The sequence below is a fragment of the Sinocyclocheilus anshuiensis genome, unplaced genomic scaffold (genome assembly GCF_001515605.1).
Source record: "Sinocyclocheilus anshuiensis isolate Anshui unplaced genomic scaffold, SAMN03320099.WGS_v1.1 scaffold1131, whole genome shotgun sequence".
Lineage (NCBI taxonomy): Eukaryota > Metazoa > Chordata > Actinopteri > Cypriniformes > Cyprinidae > Sinocyclocheilus > Sinocyclocheilus anshuiensis.
Genome location: NW_015542387.1, coordinates 165,394 through 186,933, shown reverse-complemented (window position 1 = coordinate 186,933; position 21,540 = coordinate 165,394). Strand labels below are relative to the sequence as shown.

General features: G+C 40.4%; 2 protein-coding genes across 2 annotated transcripts in view; one reads left to right on the top strand and one right to left on the bottom strand.

The window, feature by feature from the left end:
• Positions 1-1,628: 1,628 nt before the first annotated feature.
• Positions 1,629-19,954, bottom strand: LOC107692747 (von Willebrand factor A domain-containing protein 7-like). The gene is made up of 15 exons (XM_016491920.1): positions 19,948-19,954; positions 19,692-19,831; positions 19,520-19,586; positions 11,806-12,001; positions 11,348-11,523; positions 11,080-11,192; positions 10,259-10,375; positions 8,446-8,652; positions 8,194-8,320; positions 7,551-7,703; positions 7,368-7,460; positions 5,654-5,931; positions 5,439-5,575; positions 5,102-5,261; positions 1,629-2,597 (listed from the first exon to the last, which is right to left on the bottom strand). The coding sequence occupies exons 1-15, from the start codon at positions 19,952-19,954 to the stop codon at positions 2,004-2,006; spliced, it is 2,565 nt and encodes an 854-aa protein (XP_016347406.1). The 3' UTR covers positions 1,629-2,003.
• Positions 19,955-20,009: 55 nt separating this feature from the next.
• Positions 20,010-21,540, top strand: part of LOC107692746 (HMG domain-containing protein 3-like) — a 4,617-nt gene continuing 3,086 nt past the window's right edge. Inside the window, exons 1-3 of the mRNA XM_016491919.1 lie at positions 20,010-20,100; positions 20,208-20,831; positions 20,960-21,099. Of these exons, the coding sequence (XP_016347405.1) occupies positions 20,010-20,100; positions 20,208-20,831; positions 20,960-21,099 (855 nt within the window). The remainder of the gene's footprint in view (positions 20,101-20,207; positions 20,832-20,959; positions 21,100-21,540) is intronic.

Sequence of the window (21,540 nt, the reverse complement as noted above, 5' to 3'; positions counted from 1 at the left end):
CTGATCCTCCCCAGCTGAACTGACAACCATGTTTACATTATTTAAGAAACAGAAAAGACAGAAGTCTGATAATATTATAATTTTATGCAATAGGTAGGCAAAATTATTCAATTAAAGTGACTAAGTGAAATAATGCAAAGTGACTTTTTAAAAACAAGGTTTGATGTAAAACCTAAAGCCTCCAGTTTAGGAAGACAGTCAATGCAAAACTTGTGTTTCCAATTAAACCTAGGTATATTAACATTCAACTCTTGTGAAATGTTTTGTTGTGATCATGTACAACATGTACATTTCTTTTTAAAAGTGCTGGATGGTTCAGTTCATGGCTTAGCACTCTTTATTGAATTTGGGAAAAATAACAAGACCACAGAAATATTCAGCATCCACTGTTCCACTTTATTGTCCTAACATCCATATATATAACCATGTTTTGAATTAAATATTAAATAAGCCAGGAAAAATAAATAAATACATAAATAAAATAAACAAATGCACACTTACATACATACCATTGGTGGCAAAGCCAGACATCTCCGAGTGAAGATTTTCCTTAGTTTCTGTGGTGAAGTATGGTGGATCTTGGTCTTTGTCTCCTTTCAATGTCTCTATTCTACTTGCAATTCAAAGTAGTTAAACCACAGTCAAGCTATTTTGAGTATAGTATTCTACAAGCCTGTTCCCAGGGACACACAAACAGTACTTATTTTGCATATCTCCCTGATCTGACCCATTCATTTCAGTTCTTGGAGTCTCTATGAATGAGCTGATGAATTGAATCAGGTGAGAGCTGGAATGCCATATAGGGACTCAAATCAGTCATCAAATCATCGTCAAATAATTTTGTAATCTGTTTATTTACAGGACCGTTTGGATGAAACAATTCACTAGAATACGTCAAAATTTCAAAAGCTACATACAGTATGAGAGAGAACCGTTTAGGAAAAAATTTGCTGGAATGAATTAGGCTTTCCAAAGCTACACCTTGAGAGAGGAAACTCTACATTGTTTTCTGAGCTACCCTTAAAGCTACTTATATAAGTGTTTGGAGTGTCGTTGTCATAGTGGTGTGCATGTTGGATGTTATGGACACTCTTAAACCTTGGTTTCAGTCACCCTGGCTCTTTGGTCTTACCCCTGCATACAACAAAAATTGTCACTGGTGTATATCTGTGTTTTTATATGCAACACGAGTTCTTATTTCATTTTGAGTCATGAGGAAAGATGCAATGAGGTAATAATTTGTGGTTCAGTGATTAATTCACTTACTGCTTAAACTGATTTAATGTTTGATTCAATAAAAGTAAGCAACTCCTACCAGTGAATCATTTTGACTCTTGTCATTTGGACTTGTTGCACCGTAGTCATTCATGAATCATTCACTCACTCAGTCTATAGGCCTACACTGGTCGATTGAGGAACCCTGATATAATCCCTGAACTCTTGATTGATTACCCCAAATATTTAGTTACTCCCTGTTCCAAAAACGTGGTCTGGAATTAGTTTGGTCAATCCAGATAATCCAGTTAAGGTTATCAGTTTACTCTGAGTAAACTTACCCGGTTAAGCCGCCTTACCTGATTTCCAGAGTACCCTGGGATTATCCTACCCATAAATATTGTGGTGTTGTCAAGTGGGATTGTAACCTTCCTTTTCTTTCTCTGGACCATTATGTTTTACTAAAAACCAAGAGGTAAGAACAGACATACGCCAGACATATAAAAACAGAGAAGTTTTATGGCAGCTAAAATAAAAAGTGGATTGCACACAACACTCAGTTTGGCATTTTATTAATTGTGAAAACTTGAAATCATTATATTAGATTTACTTGTAAGTTTTTGTTTGTACAAAAATTCTGACAGAATAATACAAATATCCTGTGAAGACCTAAACATTTATAGAATATAACATCCCTGAGTAACATTTCTTGTTTTCTGTGTACTAGTATTTAAGCATGCTATGTACTCTCGTGTCCACACAGAGTTGCATAATAAGTCAAGCAAATTTCATCTATGGTCATAGATAGTACTCCATGTTAAGTGGCCCCACAACATGAGAAGTAGTCGAGAAGTAGATACCCCACTGTGCGCCCTGTTGTTTTCTCGTAAGGCCCTTTGCTGACTGGCTTTGAGATGACAGCTTATCATATTACCCGCTCCATCCCACAGCACTATCTCTGCATGAGGGCCACAGCAGCCTGAGGAATAACGCATCATTACGGGTTTCCCCTTAGTCCATTCACTGATATTTACTGGATGATCCCACTTCAATAGCTGGACTTGGTCCAGCCTTTGACCTCCATGTTCAGCTTCTGTTCCAAAGTGCTGTTCTGAGGTGTCCTTTTGTGGCTGTAGCAATGGAAGATGTACTGCTCCTGTGTTCTCTTCATGAATCTGTGGGAAATGTTCTTCACCTCTCTGCATAGTCACTTCAGACAGAATGAGAGTGCCTTCTCCTTGTGCCAGCCGAATGGATGCCAGTCCAGAGTGACCTCTGTCTTTTGCTACAAGTGAGACTTTCCAGTGGCCCTGAGAGCACAGAGAGGGGCAGGAGGACTCCACATGCAGGGAAGAACATGCCGGAGGCATTTTGTCAGGCTCCTGGAATTTTTACATGACCACATTTAAACATTTACAATGTTTAATTAACAGTCTTATTCACATGAGACAGTAAACTCAGAAATTGAGTCACACTTAAAAATGTATGAATGTCAAGGCATTAGATGGCAAAATGGTCAAGTCACATTGGCAAACAAGTGCTGCTAAAGCCTTTGTCATAACTTCATTTTTCGAAGCCATTTTTGAAAGGAGCAACTGGTGTAAAGGTGATTTGTAGTGAATGGATGAAGCAAGCTCCCTTTAAGGATATGTTGAGGAAAAAAAAATATATATATACAGGTGCATCTCAATAAATTAGAATGTCGTGGAAAAGTTAATTTATTTCAGTAATTCAACTCAAATTGTGAAACTCGTGTATTAAATAAATTCAATGCACACAGACTGAAATAGTTTAAGTCTTTGGTTCTTTTAATTGTGATGATTTTGGCTCACATTTAACAAAAACCCACCAATTCACTATCTCAACAAATTAGAATATGGTGACATGCCAATCAGCTAATCAACTCAAAACACCTGCAACGGTTTCCTGAACCTTCAAAATGGTCTCTCAGTTTGGTTCACTAGGCTACACAATCATGGGGAAGACTGCTGATCTGACAGTTGTCCAGAAGACAATCATTGACACCCTTCACAAGGAGGGTAAGCCACAAACATTCATTGCCAAAGAAGCTGGCTGTTCACAGAGTGCTGTATCCAAGCATGTTAACAGAAAGTTGAGTGGAAGGAAAGAGTTTGGAAGAAAAAGATGCACAACCAACTGAGAGAACCGCAGCCTTATGAGTATTGTCAAGCAAAATCGATTCAAGAATTTGAGTGAACTTCACAAGGAATGGACTGAGGCTGGGGTCAAGGCATCAAGAGCCACCACACACAGACGTGTCAAGGAATTTGGCTTGTCGTATTACTCTTGTTAAGCCACTTCTGAACCACAGACAACGTCAGAGGCGTCCTGAAATGAACTTTTCCATGACGTTCTAATTTATTGAGATGCACCTGTATATATGTATATATATATATATATATATATATATACAGGAGGAGAGCGGGGGACAGAGAAATGTTGTCAATGTCTATGGCACTCCCACTGAACAATGTAGTAACTAAATATATTGCTCTATAAATATATAATATATAAAAATATATAAAATATATAAATATATAGAACTGTGCAAGAGAGAGAGACTGCTTGTGAAAGAGAGCGGGTAAATAAACAGTTTCAGTTTATCTCCAAAAAGGACGGATGAGAGTGCTGGCAGTTTATGCGAGCTGCCGGTATGCTAGAATTACTCCTTGTACTGTGAACAGCAGCACTAAAGTGCAGAACTGCCTGTACAAACACCGGGATGCACAATGTTTGTTTTTAGTCTGGTTATAGTCAAGTAAACAACACATAGCAACATTACGTGACTGTTGGTTCCTCAAGGCTGTAGAAACACACAGCCGGCTTGCAACTGAGAACAGGCTCTGGCTCCAGAACGCAAACCATTCTAGTGGAATGGGGTAATTAACACTTTACAGTAATCTTCAGCGTGTTCCATTAAAAAAAAAAAACATCCATTCATTTTCACTCAGCGTTTCAGGTGCAGGTGGAAGAAACACACTGGACAGATGACCAATCCATCACAGGATACACTCATACACAGACTCACACCAAGTAAGTCTCCTGCATATTTTTTTTGGATTGTGGGGGAATCCAGAGCACCTGAAGAAACCCACACAGAAACAGGGAGAAACAGGTCTCGAACTGGGGACCTTCTTGCCGTGAGGCAACAGTGCCATCCACTGTGCTACAATATTATAGGTCATCGTTAATTCATATGTTTACTCAACTAATTTTAATATATACAACATGTCATACAGTATGTACAGTATATGTAAAATATTAACCAAGAATAATAAATGCGAAAAAAAAAAAAATATATATATTTTTTTTCTTCATTATTTAATTTCTGTCAGGACCACTATCGTCAAAGATGATTGATAATTAGCATACAGTTTGGATTGGCGGTATGGTTCTGTTCTGGGCAAGAACTCCCTGCGCATCCATGCAGCCTAGCATGGATGAGAGCAGGGAGACCAGCGATAACCCCCCCTAGGGTAAACAGAACAGAACCAACATAAATGTATTGCAGATATAGTTAAAGTTCAATAATTTTATGTACACATTTTAGAATTAGTCTGATTCAAAGGATAATCAGAAGGCTGAATCCTGACTGACAGAGGAGGAGCTGGGGATGGAGGGGAGTAATTAGCTATTGAGCAATGCGAAAACTGCTGATAATACTGAGGGATCTTATATATGAATGCTTAGATAGGTGTCGTATTCCTATAGGTAGATGGGGATCAGCTGAGAGTCAGCTGATGCAAGCTTGACTAACGTGACCTGCCAGAACTAACGTTACGCTTGATGTTAGCTGTTGCATTAACCAACAAATTTAACCTTATTGTAAAGGAAATATATTCTATAATGTTGTGATGGCTCTTACCTCGGGTATCACTGTCAGATGTACCACAGCATAATTTGAGTCTGGTAAGCCTTCTGCCTGAACAGTCAGAGTCAGGGTGATGGCTGTCCCTGCCTGGGCAGTATGAGGGGTCCTCAGCTCAACCTCTCTCTTCATAGAGCCCCTTGCACCGATAAACAGCCTAAAAATGGAATAATAACATGGATATATCAAACCCCTCTGACTGGAATATAAAATTATATCATATCCATCTTTAACCAAACTACTGATACACATTCAAGGTAGACTTGTTTTATATATTAGTAAAGGCTGGTGTATTTGTGTCATTTAGCTGGCTCTTTCATTTCATCGTTCTCACCTTTGTTGGTCTGGGTGGGAGAGATACCCATGGTCATCTTTTGCTGAAAGACTGAAGTGATGGCTGGGGCCATGATTAAATATCTCAAACAGCACAGTTGAGCAGTGACTTGGGAGAAGTTGTGGAGCTGAATGCACCTAGGGATGAGGGGCACTTTTCATTTTGCTGTTTTACAATTTGCCAGCAAATTATTCTTGAACTTATTCCCTTCATACCTGTATCTGTACATGTGTCGGTTGAATCATCTCAGTGGAAACTCTTTCGAGCAAGTTTCCCCTTCTATCCTTTCCTGAGAGACGCATGTTGAATGGTATCACGGGAACTGAGTCCATGTAGCCCACTAGCTCCTCTCCAGACCAATGAGAAGATGAGGAGTTCAGCAACACCTTCTGCAGGCTCTCCCCATGAGGCCCCAACAGGGTCGCGTGACTGAATGAGGCCTCCTCATTGGGTGACATGCCTGTCACTGCAACCACTAAAAACACTGGGACTCCTATTAAGAAATGTGGTGGTAAGAACTCACATAATCACTTGACATGTATAGATCCCAACAACAGTGAAAATATATACAAAATTAATTCAGCATTACACAAATGGCTCACAGAATAATGAGAAAGACCTGCTATAGGGCTGCCTTCCATTTTCCTCAGTCCTGGATGTGTCTCATTGGCTTCTCTTGCAAAATAGTACAGGAAGTCCAAGCTGCTATCACCTAGATACACATGACATTTTTTATTACATAGTTTTATAACTAACTTAATTGTATTAAGTTAAGACTGGGTGCTTTTACAAGCATCTTTACCTAGGACATTGAATGCCATTGGTCCAATGGCTTTGATTGTAACCTGCCATACACCTATCTCTAGCGGAGGCAGCAGGCTTATTCTATATAGACCTTTAGACGAGTCTAGCATTGCCAGAGAACCATCAGTACCAGGAAGAGATTGTCGAACACCTGAGAGATAAAGATAAGTAAGATAAATTATCCATAGAATCTTACAAATGGGGAATTCTACAATGTACAGTAAGTGATTCACCCTATGGGATGTTGTAACATGTGAAGTGCCAGAATGTGAACTTCCCACAATTGCTCAAAAAGGCATGAGATACTACAGAGATATAGGTGATACAGAGTGAAGCAAAGAGAGAATAAACTGCATTAATAGTTGTGAGTCAAGCGCTCAAGGGATATTTCTGTCTTTAGGTGTTTTTATGAAGTAAGAGAAGGACTAAGCTGCTCAAAGTCAAGAAGATCATTCCACAACCAAAGTACATGACAATTTGGGCCTTTTTTGAATGGTTATTAAAGGCTGTGACACACCAAGCTGACATCAAAGAACTAGTGGCAACGAAAGCCGACTGTGTTGTGCTTAGGTAGGAGGATGGATGGATGGATGGATTGATTGTATGCTTCTAGCAAAAGTTCTCTGCGTAAGTATGGGTACCTGAGGGACTGACAAGCTCACAATATCTGAGCTGACCAGTGATGTGCAGCATCACTTTCGTCACAGCTTTGTCCACTCTGAAGGAGTTTGATGAATCTGATTCACTCTCTGTGTGAAGCAGAGTCACCTATTCAGAGAAAGAAACATGGTCATGCAGAATCCTGTATCCACAGTTCTGACAAGACAATTTCATTCTTAAAACAGGCAGACACTATGGTCTTTTGGTCCTCTTTTGTTTCCAGTTGACTGTACCTTGCTGTAGGTGGTGGTGTCTTCCACAATGGCTGACACATTGCGGATGTCTTTTTTTGTAGTGAAGATAGTCATTCCTCCGCAACCACTAAAAACACTGGGACTCCTATTAAGAAATGTGGTGGTAAGAACTCACATAATCACTTGACATGTATAGATCCCAACAACAGTGAAAATATATACAAAATTAATTCAGCATTACACAAATGGCTCACAGAATAATGAGAAAGACCTGCTATAGGGCTGCCTTCCATTTTCCTCAGTCCTGGATGTGTCTCATTGGCTTCTCTTGCAAAATAGTACAGGAAGTCCAAGCTGCTATCACCTAGATACACATGACATTTTTTATTACATAGTTTTATAACTAACTTAATTGTATTAAGTTAAGACTGGGTGCTTTTACAAGCATCTTTACCTAGGACATTGAATGCCATTGGTCCAATGGCTTTGATTGTAACCTGCCATACACCTATCTCTAGCGGAGGCAGCAGGCTTATTCTATATAGACCTTTAGACGAGTCTAGCATTGCCAGAGAACCATCAGTACCAGGAAGAGATTGTCGAACACCTGAGAGATAAAGATAAGTAAGATAAATTATCCATAGAATCTTACAAATGGGGAATTCTACAATGTACAGTAAGTGATTCACCCTATGGGATGTTGTAACATGTGAAGTGCCAGAATGTGAACTTCCCACAATTGCTCAAAAAGGCATGAGATACTACAGAGATATAGGTGATACAGAGTGAAGCAAAGAGAGAATAAACTGCATTAATAGTTGTGAGTCAAGCGCTCAAGGGATATTTCTGTCTTTAGGTGTTTTTATGAAGTAAGAGAAGGACTAAGCTGCTCAAAGTCAAGAAGATCATTCCACAACCAAAGTACATGACAATTTGGGCCTTTTTTGAATGGTTATTAAAGGCTGTGACACACCAAGCTGACATCAAAGAACTAGTGGCAACGAAAGCCGACTGTGTTGTGCTTAGGTAGGAGGATGGATGGATGGATGGATTGATTGTATGCTTCTAGCAAAAGTTCTCTGCGTAAGTATGGGTACCTGAGGGACTGACAAGCTCACAATATCTGAGCTGACCAGTGATGTGCAGCATCACTTTCGTCACAGCTTTGTCCACTCTGAAGGAGTTTGATGAATCTGATTCACTCTCTGTGTGAAGCAGAGTCACCTATTCAGAGAAAGAAACATGGTCATGCAGAATCCTGTATCCACAGTTCTGACAAGACAATTTCATTCTTAAAACAGGCAGACACTATGGTCTTTTGGTCCTCTTTTGTTTCCAGTTGACTGTACCTTGCTGTAGGTGGTGGTGTCTTCCACAATGGCTGACACATTGCGGATGTCTTTTTTTGTAGTGAAGATAGTCATTCCTCCAGACAAAGAAGAAAGAGAGGAATACAGAGAGAATCTACCAGGAGATAAAGATTCTCTTCTTTTCCTCTTTCTCATTCCTCTTCCTCTTACTGTGAGTCTTAGATCTTCGGTAAGCAAAAAGTTCACCTAGCATGTACCGAGATTAGATGAATGAAAACAGTGGCTCTGTTCCAAAACCTTAAGTTGCCTTCCCAACATACTGTAGGCAACTGGGCAACACTTTATAATAACTTTCATTAATAAATCATTGACAAACATTATATAATGCTTAATGGATCATTCGTTAATATATATTCAAAGAGTTAGAAACATGAGATAATGTGCTTGTTAATGTTTGCTAATACACTTATTAAACAGATAATGTTCACACAAATCATTATTTCATTTAAGTTAAAGTACTTACAAATGTCATTAAACTTTCAATTCCATTTGATCAAGCACTTATTGAAAATCTATAAATGATTTTAATAGATGTTATAAAATGATTAAAAGCTTGTGTTAATGCACAACACTTTTGCTGCTATTGAGGAGTGATACGGGTAAGGTTAGGGACAGGTTTGGTGGTATGGGTAGGTTTAAGGGTTGGTTAAAGGGTCAACAGTGTACAGAGGTCAGTTTGATTATTATAAGGGAACATGGTTCAGTCTGTTTATATTATATTGTGTTGATAAATGAACAAGTATTTTCTTTTTAAAATTATTTGTTTTCCCCTGTTTATTTATGAGTCAAGGAATATCCTGTTTAATGATATACTGAAGAGTAGTATACTAATGTGAGTGTTGAGGCGATAAAAAGTTTTTTTTGCACCAAAATGACAATCTGTTATGTCTTTAGCAAGCATTTAGCTAAACTTAACCAGCCACCCTTTACACAAACCTTGTTATATTAGCTAAAAGTCCAATGCCCATAAAGATACTAAATGATTAGTAATCATTTATAAACATTTACAAAAGATGAATAGTTTCAACTTTAGATTGGCTACTGCAAAAAACATGAACAAATGATTAATAAATGATTAGTAAAGATGTGTGAATAGGGTAAATTCAGGTCTTTCGGGACACTTTTTGCCATTGAGATGTTCATAAAGGTATTAATGATTAGTAAAACATTTGCAAATGTTGAATAGTTTCCACTTTAGATTGGGTACTGCAAAAACATGAGCAAATAATTAATAGATTATTTGTTAAGATGTATAAATAGAGGTCTACACAACAAACAAAGACCAACAAATGAAGATCATGTGAACTGAAAGTTTACTGACTTTTGTAAGCATTTCAATTTATATTAAATTATCATATGTTAATCATTAGGTAATGTTTAGTAAGTTCATTAGTAAACATTAACAAGAACATTATCTCATATTTCTGCTATGTGAATATATATTAACTAATGATCTGTTAAGCATTATATAATGTTTGTTAATTATTTATAAATAAAAGTTATTATAAAGTGTTACCGAAAGCAACTGCTTTCTGAGGCAGCATCATAGCTGAAATGGAACATAATAAATGACTGATCTAGAATATGCATCACATATATAGCTCTCTTCCCAGGAGAGTCAATACAGTTTGATGTTAGCATGCTGCTAAGCTACCAACACGATACCCTAATAAGCATAACAATACAGAATAAGCCTAAATACATATTTACAGTCCATGTTTAATTAGATCAAACTATTTCTATAAATACTTTTCATCATTGAATGCTTCAGTAGTGTGTGTTTGTGGTTTACCTTTGTTTGCTTCTCCAGTATGAGTGCCTGGACTGCACTCTGCAGATGACGGTCTTTAGGAGAGGCGTCTGTGAATACGAATATCTCTGACAGCGGAGGGCTATGGGTCAGAGCCAACTGACCCACAGACACATTCAAACAAATAAGACACACAGATAGAGACACACTTAGAATGTACATCATTGTCATTTGTTGAATTTATTTATCTCAACCATATGTGCTCCATGGGATTTAAACCCATGACACTGATATTGCTAGCACTAAGGTCTAAAGCATATTAAAAACGTGATCTCAGGAAATAGTGCCATTTGACCATAGAATTTAGAGGAAATTATTTAATTTGAAAAGGTTAGTGCTGGTAAGTGTTTATTATATTTTCCACTTCAGGCCCAATTTACTAGACATAAGCCGTGTCTCAGTTTAGAGGCTGCATCCTTCTTATCTTATCAGGATGCAATTTTATAGACAGTTAAAGATATTTAGGCAGGTTTGAGCCCTATTTTGTTTTCAGACAGTTGATATTCAACTATCACTTTAAAAAAGTCCAGTACAAACGTTACTGCTGCTTGTCAACTGCAGCTGTCACAGCTGCTAGGCTACAAGAACAATCCTCCATAGGCTAGCTAGACCATCCCATTTAACAATGCTCAGTACAACGATGACCGCATCCTTTGGTAAAATCTCACCCCTAAGATTTTTTATTAGTGGTCCACAAATATGGGGATTTCCCTGTTGATTTGATCAATAGTAAGGCTATAATTTTGTTTAATTGTGTTCAAAGTTTAATGAGAATGTTATATGTCTTCAGGTGTTATGGTTACCTGAAGGGCAGAGAGACACATCTCTGGTTCATCCCCACCTCCAAGAGCCGTCAGATCCTCCATGTATTGCATGAACTGATGAGGGTCATCCGTCTCCATCACCGGCCCAAAACCTGAGATATCATCAGTGTGCTTAACGTATAACTAAATAAATATCTGTATTCATCTAATTTTGCTTCAAAGAAAATCTTCGAGATGAAAACAGGATTTTTACATTTTGCAACAAAATGTTTTGTTCAGTGTAATAGGCATAAGATGTAATTCTAACCAGGGTCATGAAAAGGCACCAGAATGAAGGTGCCAGGCAGACTAGTGCGTTGGCTCTTTTCACGGGCCTGTATTATGGAGAGGGCTCGGAGTCGGGCAGCTGTGATCTCCTCAAACATGCTGCCAGTGGTGTCCATGACGAAGACCAATGCTGGGGGCTGCTGGACACTGAAGAGCCTACAGGTTTCCACAGACTTCATCACTTATGCGTTTTTCATCATTGGATAAATCTGTTTCAATTACTGAATTAGCAAATAATGAATAAGCCCACCCAAACTTTCTATTTCAATAAAACTGGAAACAGGAAGGTAAAAACTGTACAGACATGCCAACCTTTTCTCATGCACTCAATATTAACAAAAGCTGTCACATATGGTGTCTAAAGTAAAACAGGAATTCCACTCTTTCCTCATAGATCACGGTAAACAGTATTTATGTTAAATTAAATTGACCTCTGACCTGAGGAAGCTTTTGAGCCCCACCTCATTGCGGAGGTCATGGAGCACTCTGAGGGTTGCTGTGGTTGCCAGATGGGCAGCTTCTTTATGGAGGTAGTGATGAGGGGAGAACAGCGGAGATGTGCTGTCCTTGTTGATTCCTCCCTCTGCTCCTTGGTGACGACTACTGTCCAGAATTCCACCATGACTGCACTTTCCTTTAAATAACAAGACAATACATGTTGCTTTTCTTATAAGTAGCTTACTAAATCATCAGAATGAGCCATAACTCAGATTACCTTTCTTAGTTTAACGTTTTGACCAATCAGACACACAATTATTTGTTATATTCAACAAATAATCCCTAACACCCCTCACCCAGCCAACTATGAGGGTTTATAGACCCTTCCCCTGAAATGCAACTAACACCTCAAAAAGGGGAACAGGCCTCTGGTTCCATGGCAACCAAAGACAAATCATCTGATAACACTGGTTTTATTGCTCAAAGGAATGCGGGCAGAGCTCCCCCACCCCCCTCCGGGGGGAGCCAATCACGGCAGCCATGGTGTACCTGGGGTTAAGGACAGACAAGGCGAGAGAAAAGGAGATGGAAGGATGAGGAGAGACCGAGACGAGAGAGGGGAGAGAGGAAAAAAAAAAAAATTATCTGCCAGATTCCCGGACACACTGCCGCTTGGTCCTCAACCAGCTGAGATGCTCTCACTCGTGGTGCCATGCGATGGCACTGGACATCCTATGGTGGACTGCTCAATGCTCCTCCACCTCCTTGCGGACGGCGATGGCTCCTCTTATTGAGGGTAGCTGGCAGCGAGTCCCCCTTTCCCTGCTCCTCCCTAAACATGGCGGACGGTAGCAGGCTCCGGCCTCCCGGCAAACGGTGCCGACTCTTCCACTCCCTCTCGGACGGCAGCCAGCCCTCCTCGACCCAGGAGCAAGGCAGCGAGGTCTCTGTCCCACTTCGTCTTCCAACGCTCTAGCACCACCTCCTCAGGCAGCCACTAGCGGTCTCCACTCCTTCGTGCCCAATCTCCTCAGCACCGCAACCCCCCTTTAGCAGTGAGGGCTCTGTGACAGCATGTCCCTCCTTCCTCCCAGGTTTCGGCACCAATGTAACAAAGTTCATAGATCGGGGGAGGAGGAGGCGGGAACAGGCAAACATTTAAACAAAACTTTAATAATCAAATAAACAAACGCAAAATGAAAGTAAAAGTGGCAGCCCCTCCCGGACGACTGCCGCATAAAACATAATAAAACAACAACATAAATAATCCAGGCCTGGTCCTCTCTCGTCCTTCACTGTCATCACTCCTCTTTTTATCCATCTGGAGCTCCTCCGTGGGACCCAAGACCAGTGAATGGCGCAGGTGTCGCTCATTATCATTAACTCCACCGGCCTCGCTCCGTTCCCATAGCTCTCGGCCCCACCCCACTCATCACAGTATATTATATGTTGATACCCATGCAACATGTTAGTGTTCTAAGAATCTTCAATAGTTTTTGCATCAGCACCCAATCCCATTGCATATGCAAAATACCATGCTCGAAGAAAAGTGCAAGTCACCATTGGCTCTTTGACTCCCCAGAGGTGAGACCTGCACAGAACTTGAAAGGCCTCACATCAGTGACCCACCTCACTCTAGCTTTTTGTCTCTGTCTCTGCTCTCATCACCTTCCCGTCTTCCGCTCCTGGCCCTGGGGCTGGCACAGCCACGCTTGGCAGGCCTCGCCTACAGAAATGTCTTCACTTTCCCTCTGGGAGAAAACTCTCCCGACCACCACAGATTCAGAATAACATCTTTTGAACATCATCACCCTTCAAACCCGGAAGAACGTGATCGCAATTCCAACACCACCAATCCTTCAAACCATCAATACTTTTATCTGAGACTGCATCTGGACACTCGTTCAACGGCCAAGGCAATGCAAGTATTGTACAGTTATCTAAATGAAACAGAGGTTTAGTATAAGCTGTAGACCCCTCTGTAAAATGGCGGTGATGGTTTCACTCAGGTGGTTAACTGACTCCTTTTCGTGAAACAGAGGTTTAGTATAAGCTGTAGACCCTGCTGTAAATGGCGGTGATGGTTTCACTCAGGTGGTTAACTGACTCCTTTTCGTGAAACAGAGGTTTAGTATAAGCTGTAGACCCTGCTGTAAATGGCGGTGATGGTTTCACTCAGGTGGTTAACTGACTCCTTTTCATAGCTTCATTCCCTGTTCCTCTATTGGTTTCATTCATTCATTCAGTCTCATTTGCACTTCCCCCATGTATGAGTGATTGTATGTTTGTTTGTTTAGACAAGTTTGTGTTAGTGCATCCTACGCAAGTATGCGTTTCCCCCAGTGAGCCTTCTCGCACAGATACTGTGCAAGGTCAGGGAGGACGAGGAACAGGTCCTGTTGGTTGTGCCTTACTGGCCCACCCAGACCTGGTTTTCGGAACTCATGCTCCTCGCAACAGCCCCTCCCTTGCAGATCCCCCTGAGAAAGGACCTTTTTTATCAGGAGCAGGGCACCATATGGCACCCACGTCCAGACCTCTGGAAACTCCACGTGTGGTTCCTGGAAGGGACATAGCAGACTTAAGTGATCTGCCACCGCCGGTGGTAGACACTATCACTCAAGCCAGAGCTCCTGCTACCATGCGAGTTTATGCCTTGAAGTTGGAGTTTGTTCGCTGACTGGTGTTCTTCTCGACGAGAAGACCCTCTGAAGGTGCCCGATCAGAGTCGTGCTTTCTTTCCTGCAAGGAAGGTTGGAGGGTAGGATGTCACCCTCCACCTTGAATATGTATGTCACTGCTATTGCAGCACATCACTAGGCAGTGAACGGCCGGTCACTGGAAAAGCATGACCTGATCATCAGTTTCCTGAGGGGTGCCTGGCGGTTAATCCCTCCTAGGCCACCCCTCATGCCCTTCTGGCATCTCTCTGTTGTCCTGGCGGGACTCTGTTGTCCTGGTGAGAGGGATCCCTTTGAGCCCCTGAAGTGGAGAGTTCCTAGTGTTCGAGCCAGCCTACTCTCATGTTGTCCTGAGTCCCTGGCCTGGATACTTGGCCAAGGTTTCCAATACTCCCTTCTGGGACCAATTGGTGTGCCTGCAAGCACTGCCCCCGGAGAAGGCAGATCCAGCCTTGATATTGCTGTGTCCCGTATGCGCCTTGCACAATTATGTGGACCGCACCAGGAGCGTCAGAAGCTCTGAGCAGCTCTTTGTCTGTTATAGTGGCCAGCAGAAGGGGAAGGCTGTCTCCAAGCAGAGGTTGGCTCACTGGATAGTGGATGTCATCGCCTTGGCATACCAATCCCAAGGTAGCCATGCCCTCTGGGGGTGAGGACTCATTCCAACCGGAGTGTAGCCTCCTCCTGGGCTTTGGTGCATGGCGCCACTCTAGCAGAAATATGCAGAGCTGCAGGCTGAGGGACACCTAACACTTTTGCGTGGTTCTACAACCTTTGCGTAGAGCTGGCCTCTTCCCGTGTGGTGGGTAATAGGTAAGTGGCGAAGAGAACTGGTTTGGTGTCATGCTTGCAGTGCCATTCAAGTCTTTTTCCAGAAGTTGAAATTCCTTCTCTTAAAGAATTTCTGTGGACGGAACAGCAGCATAGCCTTCTCTAGCAGCGATGTACTCACCATTGACTCCTCTCGGCACCAAGGTCAGTGAATTTACTCTGGGCGACTGGGAAGGTTACGACTTTTGCATTTACATTTGCCTTGACATGCGATGGCTTGTCAGCATTTGCAATGCCACAAGTTGTAACGACGTTCAGTGGTTGTGGTGCTTTCCATAGGGACCCCTAAAGTAGTCACGACATAACTCGTAGTTACCGACAGATAGGGAACGTCTCAGTTATGTACGTAACCCTCGTTCCCTGATGGATGGAACGGAGACGTTATGTTCCCTTGCCACAACCCTGAACCACTCGCTGAGTGCTGGGACACAGTCTCAGCTCCTCAGCATAAACCTGAATGAGTGGATGCACGCCGCCATCTTATATACCTGTATGTACGGATGAGTGGCTTGGCATGCAAAATCCACTCACCAATTCTCATTGGCCTTTTCTCTTAAACTCAGAGATGATTGGGGCTCCCAAGTAAGACCCTCAGTGTTGTCACGACATAACGTCTCTGTTCTCTCCATCAGGGAATGAGGGTTACGTATGTAACTGAGATGATCTTCAAACTGACTTACAAATAAAGAGCTGAATCTTATGAAATCTGTAAAGAACGTTTCCAGCTTATATTTCACCCCAAACTCAAAGTAATAAGAAATTATATTTTTTTAAATAGTAAAAGTTAAGTAAATTAAGATTATTTGTAGGATATTTTGCATAGTGGCACTGTTTTAATGACAATTAAGCACCCTCCCCCAATTACCATAATGCAAATTGTAAAGTATTTTTACATCTTTTGTCTCAATTTATGCATATTTAAATAAAATTATTCTGGTAATTTTTACTGTAAGAGAAAAAAAAAGTACTACAGTAATGGGAATACAATTACAAACAAATAAACAAACAAATGAAATCTCAAAATATTACAGTAATTAGATGAAGAAATTAAGAAGGTAAATAGGAAATGTTCTTAATTGTCACGTCACATGTAATTGTCATAATTTCAGAAAGTCTTACATTTTTTTTTTTTTTTGTACAGAGTGCTTATACCAAATACACAATATATGTAAGAACAAATGAGGTATAAAAAACAGGTATTTATCTTACCTCTACTGGCTTCTTTCCTTTTGTGGTCTCAGTCTCTGTTTTCAGCTTGTATTTTTGTATGTTTTATCGTTTGACAGACCCAAACACCAATCAGCATTCAGAATTGTACATGGTGTGGTTTTCACCCTCAGACAAAGATGCAGCCAGCAATTTGTCTCCTCACCACATTACGTGCAGTCTTTTGAATAACAGTAGCTCAATACCAAGTTTTAAGACTCTTGATTTTGTGAATATTTTTGGAAACGCTTCTAAGTTAAGTAAGAGACAGAAACTTGCCTGCAGCCTGCTAAGATGGATGTCCGCGAGACACATATCCTCATGACCCCACTATTGCATGTGCTTCCCTCCTTGTCTTCTTTCTCTTTACCGTTTTTCTCCCTCACTTGCCCCATTTTAGCATGCTGCATTGACTCAACACAATAGTGCTGCATATATTAAGGGCCAGTGTGTCCCCCTTCCCTGCTCTTCAGTTCTGTCTTTTGCTTGACATGAAAACACACACCATGCTCACTTGCCCCAGTGCTTCTATTGTGACTTCATGGTGAAAGAAGACTTCAGACGTGTTGTTAACCAACCCCTCTCCTGGCATTAGAATTTAGACCAAAGCTTTAGAAGGGCTGGAAGGATTAAACTGTATTGTATTGTGGATCTTTTGTTGTTTGTGGGTTCAGCTTATAGAGAATCTATTGCTGGATGTTTACTTATAGTTTACTGCTTGTTAAATATAATTCAGTAAAAAAAAAAAAAATAGTGCCTACTATTTTTAAAAATCTTATGCCAAATAGAACACATGCAACAAAATGTATTTAAGTATTTAAATCTCATCACATTGCATCTTTTGCAAGTTGTTTGTCTCAGTTGTTCACCTTGGAAATAAAACGTTATTTTGCGTTCCATGCTTCCTTTCAAATTAAATTTTTGAGTGAAATTTGAATGTGTAACCCTTGCTTTAGGCTTTATAAAACAATGTTTGTACTGTATCACTACAGTTCCCAGCATGCACTGCAATAGCACTTGTGAAGCTACTGTAGCAACTTGATGATTAAAAGTAGGACTCACAATTTTAAAAAAGAAATGTTTAAATAGAGTGTTTAGCGAGCATGAGGAACTTTTTAAAACTCTTCTCTTTCCCCTCTCTTGCACATCCAGACAAATAATCTTCCACAGCACCCCTAATGGCTCACAGGCAGTGGTGTAGTCTAATTTTTTGTAGTGGGTATACTCTGATATTTACGGTGGCCGAGAAGTGCAAAACAAATCACAATTCTGAAAACAAAATAACAAATTACAAACGCAAATGCAAGTCTAAAAAACAAAATAACAAGTCAGAAAACACAACAACAATTCAGAAAACATTATAACAAGTCAGAAAACACAATGACAAATCCGAAAACAAATTAACAAGTCAGAAAACACAACGACAAACCGGAAGAGGTAGGTATAGTTTGAGACAGCGCCATTGGTTTGGGATTACTCACCGCTGACTGGACGAGACATCTGTCAATCAACTTATACAGGAAAAACCAGCCGAAGAACAGCAGAGTCGTGGTAGAAAGTTCGGAGATGGTATTAAAGTAGCTCAGTTTAAATGTATTGTATGAATTGCCTTTACTATGGAATAAAAAATACGGGGCGTCTATTTACATTTAGTTAAAAGTGACTCTAAATCATCAGCTCCAGTGGTGCAGATAGATAAGCGTGTGCTCTTGGCTTTTTGACACGATCGACCCGGGTTTGATCCCGCCTTTTGCCAAACTTTTTTCCCTCCCTTTTCAAATCTCGTATTAGCAATGGATTCTAAATGTACTTAAAATATGCCTTGATGAACGAAACTAATTCTAAGAGGATAATGGAAGTTTCTGCTGTGCATGTGACTATTAAATATAGGCTATACATGCTTCAAAGTAGCTAACACTACTGTTTACATGTAGTAATATGAAAGATAATAAGCAAAAGAAATGTAATAACTCTTCATTATGTTATGTGCAGGAAAAAAACACGAACTTCTGCAGAGAGTAATGTTTGCGCTGCGCTGTTGTAACTGATCCAAGAGGGTCTGGCTGCAGCCTTGCAGTTTGCACTCTCAGACGTGCACTCTCAGTCATCTGCGCTTCCTCTGCAAGTGACATCACTTGCAATCGACACCTGCAGTCTTCGGTACCTGCGCCATTTGCAATTGGCGTATAGTGGGACGTGTTGGATTGAGAATAACTTCCGAAGTCGTTCAAGAATCATTGCTGTAAGTGCATATATGTATCCGTGTGTGTTTATTATACGTTTTATGCAGTATAATATGCAAAATTATGTTTGTCAACGTATTCGCTGCTCACTGTTTGTGTTTAAAAATTTGCATTAACTGAATAGCCTACTAACTAGCCAACCATGTAACCACTCCGTCACTATCTTAAATACAGCTAAACTAAGATAAACTACTGAACAGAATGGTATGTATGCTGTCGGAAGTTAATTATATGGCTTACACGTAAACAACTGTATAGTTTAGTGGAAGTGATTGTGGTGTTACTGATTTTATAACTAAAATGAATGACATAATTAAATGTGGTGTTTTTATTAGCAAAACAGGTAGTGTGAAACATTGTAAAACACCACATTTGATATTTTGTCCTGCTTCTACCCTGTTTCTCAGTTCAGATTATTACATTTGAGTGACTAATATATATATATATATATAAAACTGGTTTCTTCTATCATGCTCCTACAGATGCATCAATCAATATTATTATTTTCGGAAAACCCCCTGGTGCCACAGTGCACCTCATGTTGCACTATGTATCACTGCAGTTTATGCCCTGCTCTGAAGCCAACCACCCTGAAAAATAATGCTTTGGTATTGTTGGTCTTGATTTTCATACTGTGCTTTATCTACAGACAAAAGATTATGTCGTTGCCATTTGCCCTGCAGAACTGAGGCTCATTACCATTGCCCCAATTGCAGCAAAACTGTTCTGAGGAGATATGTTATGGAAGCTCACCTTCAGATATGCTCATCATCAGATGTACCCATCCAACCTTCTTCATCCTCTTTGGCTTCACAACCCTCTAAAACAACACCTGCACTGGTTCCTTTGTCATTTGTAACACCACCTGCACTGGTTCCCCTGACTGCAATGACACCTGCACTGGTTACTTTGCCCACAACGATACCTGCACTGGCTCCTCTCTCATCTGCAGTGACACCTGCACTGTCTCCACTACCTCCTGCAACGACACCTGCCCCGGTTCCTTTGTCCACAACGACACCTGGGCTAGTTCCTTTGGCTGCAGTGACACCTGCACTGGCTCCTCTGTCCGCAACAACAGGTTCACAGTCGTCAAAAAGCAAAAATGTGATTAAATGCCCACATTGTTCAGTCACTGTGATAAAAAAGAACTTGGTAATCCACATTAACAGAAAACATACTGACCATTCAAAAGATATTACAATGAAATCACATCTTTCTAGTGTGTGTATTGACTCCTCAAATGGACTGTCGGCAGTTCAAAGAAGTGGTCATGGTTTCTCTGTACCAGTTCATGTACAGAGAAAGACGTGGGGCAAAGCTCATTATGTTAGGTGTGAGTTGGAGGAATGTCGCCAATACCAGCTACTTGCTCACCGGAGTGGACACACGTTTAGTCTCTGTGAACATCTTCGTTCACTGGATTATTGTTGTGGAACAGCATTTGAGGAGCACTTGGAATCAAGTGTCCTTGATGAGATGGTGAAGCTCAGATTCATAGGAGAAGCAAAGGCGGCAGTTTGTTTGAAGAGGCAAAAATCAGCACAGGCAGCTCATGTCCCATTTTCAGTGTTGGTGGCATTAGGTAAATCTCAAGAGCAAATCACCCTCTCCATACATGAGCCTATTATTCATCACTACAATCGCCTTGGAAGAGTAATGGTCACATACAATTCCTCTGCTGGTACTTGGCACTGCCCATGTGCAAAGCCCAGAATGTCTTGCCCTCACAAAAACATTGCCAAATGGCACTTATTCCAAACAAATAAGAGCTTATTCACAACAGAGAAAGCTACTAAATCGAGTGACACCTTGTGTCCACAGCACTCAGATGAGCACATCGACACTCCCCCAACTGACCTTCAAAGCACTGTGGAATATATATATAACAAAAAGAAAATTCCAGGTAATCTCCCAGAAGCAGCGGCCAAATCAAAGACATTTCCATCAAGGTATCTTCCAGTGGAGACAACTTGTATGATCTGCGATGGTGAAATTGCACTTGATGAGCCAGCACTGATTACTGCGAAAGCTAAAATTGTAACCATGGAAAGTGTCATTGATGGTAAGTTCAATATTCAAATATATACGTTCATTATTCAGATTAAAAGAAACCGCTCAGAACTAAGCAAAACATTTGTTTGTTTCTGCTTTATAAAAGGTTGCATCATCGTTTATTTTTACTCTTTTTAGGCATCTCTACTTACACCAGAAGATGCCTAGAGTGTAATATGATATATAGGTACCAGGAATGGCAGGATGGTCTCCACAATTTTGATGATCATGTGCTTTTGAGTCTCGAACTTTGTCTGTATCTAAGACACAGTTTACAGGTTTGTCTTTATTATGTAGTGTTTTATAACTAATGTACCCATCCAATAAAGTAGCCATTCAGAGAATTTAATTTACCCATTCCCATTATGTCTTTTCCAGAACCACGTATCAGTTTCCAGGGCTATAGACACTTTGGACATGTAATATATATTTATATGTTGTATATATATATATATATATATATATATATATATATACATACATACATATACATGTGTTTTTTTTTTTTTTAAGTGAGTGACCTCAAAGAGCCTCCACCTGAGTTTAGAGGGGAAGTAGACATTGAGGATTTCTGGAAATCAGTAAATCTTGAGATGATCGCTTGGGAATTTGTTCCCAGTAAGTGTTTTCTCTCTTAAACCACAAGAAAATTGCACTTTGTCTCAATGTTTATATAATGTAGACTTCTAAATATGTGTATTTGTCTCAGGCCGGACAAA